Below are 10,698 nucleotides of genomic sequence, written 5' to 3' on the forward strand. Positions count from 1 at the left end.
ACAGGATCCGGATTGGACCAGGATTCCATTTTATCAAACAGAATTGGATCCGGATCCCTAACAACCATGATCCGTACATCTCTACTAGCCCGGGGACGGCATTTTCGACGTAGCCAATATGACGACATTCGTTTTCCCTACGTCATTACAGCTATATGTGCATTTTAGGGCCGAAGATTTTTCTGGAAATTTCGAAAATAATGACGGTACAAATAGGTGGGGTTTTCGGATATACAATCAGTTACCGCGATACTTCGGATATTTTGTCAAGTTGCTGTGACAACATGAATTGAGTAATTCCTGCAAACCAATCCTAAACTACTTCTCACTTCCCAAAATCTAGAATGGAAAATTAGTTTTTCTTCAAAGCTATGAAAGTGGAAGTAGTCTGAAAAGATCAGCACTCGAGTAGGTTGTGCAAGTAAATGAAACCTACCCAAATACCCCGTAAAATTAAAACTACTTTGTAACTAATCAGTGCGACGACCTCTGCTTGTTCAAAGCAGCGACAGCTATTTCGGACACTAACGTTTTTCGCCGCTACCCTACATAACGAGCTATCTGACGCTTAAAACCAGGGTATTACATCCAAGCCAGTATCTACTACCACGGTACGCTCTAGCAAAACTGAGAACGCGAGAGATGAAGTCGGAAACGCCGAACGGTTGATCTGCAAGCTCGGCCGTGAACATGCGAGATGCGACACCAGGGCGTGTGGGTATTGGTCCTCGGGTTACATTGAAGCATGCTCAAGTGTCGTTCTTCAACACGTCGCATGCTCAAAATGTGGGTTATCCCTGCAAGCGATCTAAGCGCAGTAGTCATACGAGAAACCTATTCCCGTGTTCATGACTATTTTATGGATAAACGGCTGGATGAATGTTCCAAGTTTATATTTTGTGCGCATAATTAGAAAATGTTCAAATGCTTGGCGAATTTCGATACATGCAATACAAAAAACACGCTGCAGCAAGCGACAAGTAAACAAACAGGCGTTTGTTACATCTTGTTCCGGCGTCACCTCACCATAATCCTCAAACCACGTCAGTAAATGTGGTCAAATTATCTTGATGCTCATGTAGACGGAGCGATTGACAATATAAGTCAACACTACTACAAGTGGAATCAGAAAATCAGGGTCTTGTTCTGGGAAGTACACAACGAGACATTTTAAACTTAGATGTTTCTGAGGGGTTGCATATTTTTAGCAGTCAAGCGATGATGGCCATTTTCAAAATTGCAGGAAGCATTTTCGCGACAAATGCAAAATCATCAATGACACTGCAAACAGGTGCAATTTCCGTAAATATATAGACTTTCGGCGATGCAGGGGATAATTAGTTTTCTTGACACACCGACACAGGCTGTGTCACACAGCAGTTCTGCATACATATCCTAAAACTACGTTCTACTTTACAAGATACACAGAGTAACAAGTTTTTTGTGAAAACTATCAAGTAGAAGCAGTCTATAAACGTAATCACTCGAGTATCTAGTACAATTTGGCAAGTCCTACATGAATGCTCCGAAAAAGTAGAAGTACTTCGTTACTGACCACCTCTGTACTCCAGTCAATCCAAACTTTAGATGTCAAGGCTTGTGTTACACGAATAAGGATGCGTGGCAAATTCACGTCAATGTTATAGAATGCCGGTTGAGGTTGCAGCAGACCAGGGTTGTAAGCAAGTCACAAGTAAATCTCACTTTTATAGTTTTGAGTCAAGTCGAGTCATTTTCAATTCACAACTAAGTCAAGTCCGAGTTCAAGTCAATGAGTAGACAGTCGAGTCCGAGTCACAAATCATTATGTTCACTGTTGAGTTTTGAGGTTCAATCCGGTTAAACCCACTTTTTCAACTCCGTTCGAGTGATACGGAATGGCTCGCATTCATAATATCGTAATTTTCTTCACTATCTGGCACTATTTTTAAAGTATCAGGTTTGATAGACGAAATACCAATAATTTGGTGATTTCACTATTCTTCGAAGTTACAATGAAATGTCTGTCTTGGCCGCCCGAGTATCGAGTCATATGACTTCGTTCGAGTCATGCACAATGACTCAAGTACAGCCAGTTTACGCATTTCAAAAATGACCCGAGTCAAGTCGAGTCACCAAAAAATTGCGACTCGAGTCAAGTCATGACTCTAGTCATTACAACCCTCCAGCAGACTCAAACAAAGGAAGGTCCCACCGCGCAGACCAAACCACCATAGTTAAATTGGTTTCCTGTAAACTAACACACATACACTGGTAACACACCAAATGATAGTTTCAGTGAGCGGAAGGCCATATTGGATCTCGCAAGCTCAATTTCAAATATTCTTGAGGCCAATCGCTTTCAGATCATAAATAGAACATATTATCTATAGGGCTGAGCACCCAAGTACTCAAATCTAAATCAAGCGCCATTTTAATGATTTGAGTTGAGTAGAAAGATATGAATGAAATTGAATTGAATTATTGAATTGAAATCAAATTATAGACTCCTTGTCACTATGAGTAAATTTATTACTGAGAACTATAGTTTTCGAGACCATTTTCGAATGTGGTAGCCGTGAAACCTCAATATGTAATATCTCACGAAACATGCTATAGAAAACTAAGCACATTAGTGGAAATGACTTCTGTGAAGTTACAATTACCCAACAGTTTTGCGATTAAGTGCAACGAAATGAGCATGATCGATAATATACCAAGTTAAGTTTAACGTCATGACAACATTATATCCATTGTCGTTGTCGTCACATAAAGTTACATGTTTGAACTTTTGACTTATTTAGTACTATTATGAGATCACACTAAAATACTCGCACTCGAAGCTTAATTTTTGATTCAGAATCAATAAACTCGCGCACTCGACTTTGCCCAGCCTTAGTTATCTATATATTGCTAATACCTATACCAAACTGAAGGCCTTCAGAGAAATTGTCGCCAGCTGTTACCCTCAAAGGCAAGCAAAAGTTCAATTCCAAACGTGCACTCTTCATAAAATTATACACTAGTCCAGCCCCGTACGAAACTCGCACATCTTCCAGTAGCTTGTTCAATTGTCCCTTGACAGGCTTGGTAGTATCGAACGATAACAGATTGCCGGCGTTTACAAACCCATGCACGCGAAACCCGTCAAGCCACGAACCGCTACCGAATTTCTTCCAGTAAAACGGCAGAGGAGTGTAAGCATGTAATCCAGTTAGCCAGTAGCAGTGACCGCCTAAAAAGTCCCCGTCGACTTGCGGACCGGCTTGGTTCATTTGAAACCCGCGCAAAGTCATCGGGCCGCCGATATGAAATTTATCCACGATTTTCGGTTCAGAATTATCGAAAGGAGCCAGGAATCCGCCACGCATGCCAGCCGAGAATGTCACACGGTCGAAAAGCGTCTTGTGAAATTGCAGTTCGACGTTCTCCTTCAAATGCCTGTCGCCTGTTCCTATCCCTGCGATTTCTTCTGACATTTTAACCAGAAATCCATTGAACGGGAGTATTTTTCTATCTGTCTTATCCATCGTTACAGTGTGTAAGAGAGAAGACTTTACAGAGTGACCGAATTCTTCTCTCACAGGCAAAGCGGTGGTGTTATTCAAACTACCTAGCTCTCTCCAGTGACCTTGCCACGCTACCGTGTGCAGGTTATTGAACAAGGAAAATTGATACTCTACTTGCGCGCCCCTTGTGGTCAGGCTCGTTGAATTCCACGGGCAATCTTGTTTGTCTTTCAAAACAGACAGTTGAATGAGAGATCCGTTATTGAAAGGTTTCGCCGCGTTGATGCTGAAGTCGTTGAATGACCACATGCCGTCGTTGATGCCTGATTGAGAGCCGAACTTCCGTGAAAATGATGTGGTTAGACGTTCTCCGCGTCCGAATAAGTTAGGCGAGATCAGACGTAGCACCCAACATGGCTGGTCGTTAGTTGACATTTCTGTCCTTGTTTCTCCTGTGAACGCCCTTTTCTCTTTCACGCGGAATAGAATCTGAAGACCTTCTGACGATTTTCTTCCTTCGTAATGCGAGGTGGTGTCCATTATGACTTCCACATCGCTAAAGATTCCTTTTTGGAGTAGCCGTGATCTACATTCAAGAGACCTTTCGTAAGCAGAGTTAAATGTGTTGCTATCCATTACGCTTTTTAAATCGCCGATGACGTAGTCGCTTTTTGTCTTGTTCAATCCGGAAATATGGACTTTTTCGACTACGCACGGTTTGTCCATTACGATAATCTGTGTAGGCTCTTCATCATTTAAGTCTTCCGCTTCTTTGGCTTGTAAAACCATAATGTCCTATGACTAGCTGCTGTGCCTTCCTGTATCAACCAAATAATACAGAACAGTATCAGCAATAGAAATTGTAGAAGTTGCTGTTTTGGCGCATCTTCAATAGTAGGAAGACATCGAAATGTTCACCATGATAGCCAATGAATGTTTCTCATGAACTCGTCAAAATTGTTTTTTGCCTTTGGAGAGACGGATATTTGGGTTGGCAAAGGGTTCAGCTCAAAGTTGGGGTTCAGGTATCCCATGATTAGGGTTGGGGAATATTAGGGTTAGAGGGTGGGTTTGGGTCAGGTCAGAGTTAGGGTATTCCAAGATTAGGGAGGGGGATATTTGAGTTGGAACTCGTGCCCTCCCCCAAGATCTAATCTTGGGATACCCTAACCCAGTGTTGGGATGACTCGAGTCATCTTTTTCCTATGACTTGACTCGAGTCACTTCGCTTAAATGACTTGACTTGATTCGGCGTAGCGGAAATGTGGATTGACTCGTGACTCAGAGCAAAATTCACGAGGCAATTTCAAGTCATCAAGATGTCGATAAAAATCACTGTATCTTGCATAATGGTTGCATTGCTCGCGAAACGCTGGAGTGGTGTAGCCCATCAGAAATTGAATATAGTTTATATTGTCCTCAACCATTGGCGCAGGTTCGAATTGTATCATATCGATTTGTAAATGGGTTATGTATTGCATCTAATCAATTCGTTTTTCTATTCTCTATTTTGGTTGGTAACTATAAACTGAGACTATGCAATTACTTACGGAATTTAGCATTTCTACGTATATGTGGGCGATACAGCCCTTTCTTGCGTGTATATGCAACTCTATATCCGTTCATCGGTTCAGAATCAATGACCACTCAATCTGTGTTTCAGACAGCTAGCAAAATACATTGACGTAAACATGCCACATACTTCGAAAAGGCAACTTGACTTGACTCGAGTCACTTCAAAAAATCGAGGGACTTGTCTTGACTCGAGTTACCTTCGAAAAACGATTGACTTGACGATTGACCTGACTCGAGTCAAAATGTGCAATGACTCGAAGGTAGTACCCCCTTCACAACCAATGCGAAAATAAACAATTTTGTTTGACGTTCAGATATTTTGACATGGTCATGAGAAACATTCATTGGTGAGCATTGTTCGATATCTGCCTACTATAGAAGAAGTGCCAGTTTATATACCTTTCTCGAAACGGCGCGAGATAAAATGCAATTTACACACTGGTAATCCAAAATCGAGCAAATGGATACGCGTGCACGGTGCGCGTCGGCAACGATCGAACATAAGCCACAAGGCACAAGCCAGCAACAAAACAGAGGTCGCGGCAATGAGCTGTACGCAACCACAGAGACATATAAATATTGATAACCACGGTAAACCGGTTGACCTCAGTTATCTCATCATCATCATCATTGGTTTATTAGCAATTTTATCAGTTCAATACACCACAAAAATGCGATACAGTGAAAAGACAGGAAGATGTCGAAGCGACAAGGAGTAGTCTATGGAATCTGACACCAACCTTGGCCTAGGCGATGTAAAGAGGAGGCATGCACACTGAATGAAAGTAAAGAAGATAGTGTAGAAAAAGAATGTGACAAGAAATAGGGCGGCATGTCATGGGAAGCGAGATCGATAGGTCAGTCGTGGTCCGGTAATCTTGAGGATGGACTGTATTTGTGTGTAGTGTAGGTACCAATTGCCATACGTCCTTCCTTTTAAAGAAATGTCGTCCCTTCGTAAAATGTCCTACTTTTTGACAATTTGTCCTCTTTTAGCCTAAAATGATCAAAGAGACCATGGAAGACATGAAATTTAGCCCCAAAAGATAGACGACGGGTTGCGCAGTAGTCGAATCTGAAAAGTGACCTTTTTTTAGTTAGAACACAAGAAAGTTTCCGGTAAATCTCCAGTAATTTTTCAAGTATTTGCGGAGAGGTATATTCAGCACCGTAACTGCCGCACCCCAAACCCCCCAATTGGGGGGGGGGGCCGAGCTCGATGGGGGGCCCAAAATTATTTCGTGAATTAGCATAAATCACAGAGTATTTTTTCAAAATTTATGCAATTTTTTCAAAATTTTTTCGCACTGGGCGCGAATTCAAGTAGACATTTATATTTATTATTGGGTATTGGGCCATTACCACGCCACGACCCACCAAGACATACAATCAAGTTTTAGGCCATATAACATGCGACTCCACGAAGTGTGCCAGAACGATTGGCAGCGAGAAAAGCTTGGCCAAAAAGGTCTATGCTCTTATGCAGACCAAATACTTCGCTATATATACAAAATAAATATAGATTTAATTGTCCATAAGGCGCCTAAATGACTGGCGCCGAATGTTCCTGTCTTTGCAATCTGAACCTCACAAACAAACCATCCCGCTGGGAGAAATTTCATGCCAGTGAGGAAATACCAATTTGAAATCGTGTGCGTCTCTTAGTTTAGAAGCCTGCGTTTGGGCGGTTCTATATTTTTTTGATATAGCAGACTGGAAGTCACGAAATAACATCATGTAACGAAGTCATATCAACGGTTCCTCCTGCCCGAAAATGTTTAATCAGTATTCACGAGCCCTCCCCTTTTCAAGACACTTCACTCAGCTCTACCGGTAAATCTAATTACGTGAGTAGAGCGGACAATAAATTGATAGCATATTATTTATGCAATCGCCGATCTGATTGACCGATTTTATCATAAATTATCGAAAATTTTCGCGATTCGCGCTGGCTCACAATACAGTACAGTAGGGTTACCATATTTTGGAAATTTAAAAAGAGGACACTTTTTCAGAAATTTGAGACTTGCAAAACCGGAGAAGAATTCTCAAAAATCGGTGAATTTTTCCCACTTTGTGATCGGTTGACTAATAAAAAAAAGGTCAACTTTCCGCTCAGAGCTCAAAATACCGTTTTTCTCTCTACATTACTAGGTGGTTGACTAAAAAAAGGTCAACTTTTCGCCCAGCCGGAGCGTCACTTCTGTGCTAATTTACCGCATATCACTCGCATGTTGCTCTAAATATGACCTAAATTTTCAAAAAAGAGGACAAAATCTTAAAAAAGAGGACAAAATGGCGTCCTCCGAGGACACTTTCAAAAAAGTCAAAAAAGAGGACAAATCCTCTTAAAAGAGGACGTATGGTAACCCTATAGTACAGGTAATTTCGTGACAAACGGGAACAACGTGATGGGGGGGTCGTTTTATCACCCTATGTGAGCCCAAGACCCACGTTTTTGGGAGCCTGACGAGGTGCTGTTTCGTTCCTGCCAACGGGTATACGCCCGAAGATGTTTAATTATTATTGAGTGGTCCTACCTTTTCAAACACACCTCACTCAGCTCTACCGGCAAATCTGATTACGTGAGCAGAGAGAAGATAAAAATTGATAACAATGTATGCGATTCCCGATCATACTGACCGATGAAATCATGAATTCTAGAAATTTTTCGCGCTTCGCGCGCTTAGGCGACAAAAGCTGATATACTAAAGAAACTCCCAATGAATATGATGAATAGTGGTAAACAGTGTATCGCCGGAGGGGGGTCTGAAGGGCGAAGCCCTATGGGGGGCCCAAGACCAAAGATTTGAGGGGGGGCTGACGAAGTGCTGTTACGGCCCTGGGTATATTGAGAGTCCGAAAAGGACGCAGAGAATATCCATTTTTTAGATTTGGTCTGTAAAAGTGAGCAGATTGTGAAATTGGTAAATAAGTTCATCTTGCTCCGATGAGACATTCGAATTTCGTATTCCAAAAAATATCGTTCGCAGGTACAAAATCTGGATGCTGATGAGTGATGACCATCGTCTCTCAGGTCTGCATCCATATTCGCTTGGTATCCGCAAGATGACAGTGATTCCCAAAGTAAAATGGACGACGGTGCCCCTGGGGGCGTTGGCGCGCGGGAAAGGGTCCTGGACATGAAATATGCGATTGGGGGACGCTGGCTCTACATTGCGCCTTGCGCGGTATAGGATTAGAAGGCAACCACGTAGGCCTACTATAGCAGCACTACGTACTAAAGCGGCACAATGAGCAATGCAAATTGCAAAGTCGGTCAAAGCAAACTACAGTTAATCTAAGGGCGAAGAAATCGGACAATTTGATCCGCTGTCGCAAAATACCTAGTGATTGTTGCGATTTGAAATTGTATTCCAAGTTATACTTTAATGGGAAGATACCTTTGTTCATGTATTTCTTGAATAGCTTCTTGGATAGGTACAGAACTTCAATATACAATTGAATACTATATTCATTATTCATATTGAGATGAACCCGAATATTTTTGGCTGTCACCCGCCATAGGTATAATCGTCAGCAACTAGTGGAGAATTGAAAAAAAAAACATTGTAAATCAACATTATATAGATGTTGGACATGATCCGGAGTTTGGATTTTACCAAACAGGATTGGGTCCGGATCAATGATTTTAGAACTACCTCGAACTATAGATAACTAACTTCCGTAAATTAGTTATCTATACTGGAACTCCTTAGAAATCCCTGGTCCGTACTCCAGATTCACATTTTTGCTCGAGTGTCGGTTCCAGATTAGGAGAGGATTCTAAATTTTCGGTGCATGAAAGTGGTTTTGTGTCTATTTACTACGATTGTTCGTATTAACTTACATGCATTGGCGAGATATAATTAAGAAAATATCGACAACGCGGGTAACAGATGCTGAGCCTTCGTCGGGATATTGTGGATCCGGATTTTAATAATAAGGACAGGATCCTAATTGGATCAGGATTCCATTTTTTGGAATATATTTCGGATTCTGATCCCGAAAAACCATGACCGGTACATCTCAAACAGATCTGAGTTCAGTTAAGGTTCCGCTAGTATGGTTGATAGGTTTGAAGTCGGCTTTAGTGAGAATGTAAAATTTACGAATCCAAAACAAGACTTTAGCACCATGTTTGTGTTCAGTTCAGTCACCTCATTACCCTGCAGTAGCTTCCGCCTTTGTGCTCAAGTAGGCTAGCCATGAAGCTGTCTAAATAACAGCAAGACATTCGGAGTCACAGCTAGAAGCTTCTTTTTATCGAATAGCACGTCCCACACCGCAAACGAAAATCGTGTATTTTCCCGATTCCACCATAGCGCAATAGCTCATTTTAAATAAGGTAAATGGCAGGGTTGTAATGACTCGAGTCATGACTCGACTCGAGTCATGATTTTCTGATGACTCGACTTGACTCGAGTCATTTTTTCAAAATGCGGAAATGACTCGACTCGACTCGAGTCAATCAGTGTATTGACTCGCCTTGGACTCGAGTCATTGCGCATGACTCGAACCAAGTCATATGACTCGACACTCAGTCGGCCAAGACCGACATTTCATTGTAATTTCGAAGAATTGTAAAGCAACCACCATGTTGGGATTTCGTCTATTGGTACTGGTACTTCAAAATGCGACCAGAAACTGCTAAAAGTGAGGAAAATTAGTATATTATAAATGCGAACCATTTGATATCACCAAACATACTTATAAAGTTGGTTTGAACAAGATTTTAACCGGAAATTGAGCAGTCAACGACATGACTTGGACTAGGACTCGAGTCATAATACCATGACTCGGACTCGACCCTCTGCTCGATGACTTGGACTCGGACTTGACTCGGTGGTGAATCGAAAATGACTCGACTTGACTCGAGTCAAAACTATAAAAGTGAGATTGACTTGTGACTCGAAGCTTTGTGACTTGGTTACAACTCTAGTAAATGGCACCTTTTGGTGTTTCCCACTCACTCCAATGTGTGAATACAACTCGAACACACCAATTCCTACGGTGATCCAGAGGTGGTTGAAGTAGCCACCGTTAGTACTCAAGCAGAACTAGAAGTGACATCCTAAATTGCTACTGGAAGCAGTAATTTTCAAGTAAGTAGCAAAGTTCCCTAGACCCAGTTTCACCATAAGACTGAAAACCGTGAAGTAGCAGCAAAGGTGGATATCATAAGTGTCCTTTGTTACTGACCACCTGTGGATATATCTCGTGGGTGGAGTGGCTTCTGTCTTTGTGTACGACCCTACGAAGCACCCGAAAGCCGGTATATGTAAATAGAGCCGTATCCACCCCAATGATATAGGTAGGCCTATATATATAATTAAAGTAAGACTTGATGTAGTCGACTCATTTCCACGATTTCGAAAGGGTATGAAAGCAATAGGGGAGATGTGGTACCGGTGGATCAAAAATTGCAAAATGATCTCTGGCCCTCAAACCTTTAGCCGAGAATAGCAGATCTTTTGCTGACTCAACACTTTGATCCAAGCTCTACCTATCGCGGACATTTAAAATTATGGCTGGTTTGTTAGTGCGGAAAACGATATAGAAAAACATGACTTCTCTGTCACTGACCGCATAAGTTTTTTGCATGTGAGGATAAATTCTGCCATACAAATTCGCG

At 41.7% G+C, this 10,698-nt stretch overlaps 2 protein-coding genes across 2 annotated transcripts in view; both read right to left on the minus strand.

Moving 5' to 3' along the window:
- The window catches only part of LOC145438243 (peroxisomal multifunctional enzyme type 2-like), a 364,670-nt gene that overhangs the window by 98,773 nt on the left and 255,199 nt on the right, over positions 1-10,698 (minus strand). The gene's annotated exons all lie outside the window — the stretch shown is intronic.
- Positions 877-5,572, minus strand: LOC145438246 (sorting and assembly machinery component 50 homolog). Its single transcript, XM_080315631.1, has 2 exons — positions 5,463-5,572; positions 877-4,306 (listed from the first exon to the last, which is right to left on the minus strand). Exon 2 carries the CDS (start codon positions 4,275-4,277, stop codon positions 2,883-2,885), a length of 1,395 nt encoding a protein of 464 aa, XP_080171757.1. The 5' UTR covers positions 4,278-4,306; positions 5,463-5,572; the 3' UTR covers positions 877-2,882.

The sequence above is a fragment of the Botryllus schlosseri genome, chromosome 4, assembly GCF_051294905.1.
Source record: "Botryllus schlosseri isolate E-star chromosome 4, Bs_hap1, whole genome shotgun sequence".
Taxonomy (NCBI): Eukaryota; Metazoa; Chordata; class Ascidiacea; order Stolidobranchia; family Styelidae; genus Botryllus; species Botryllus schlosseri.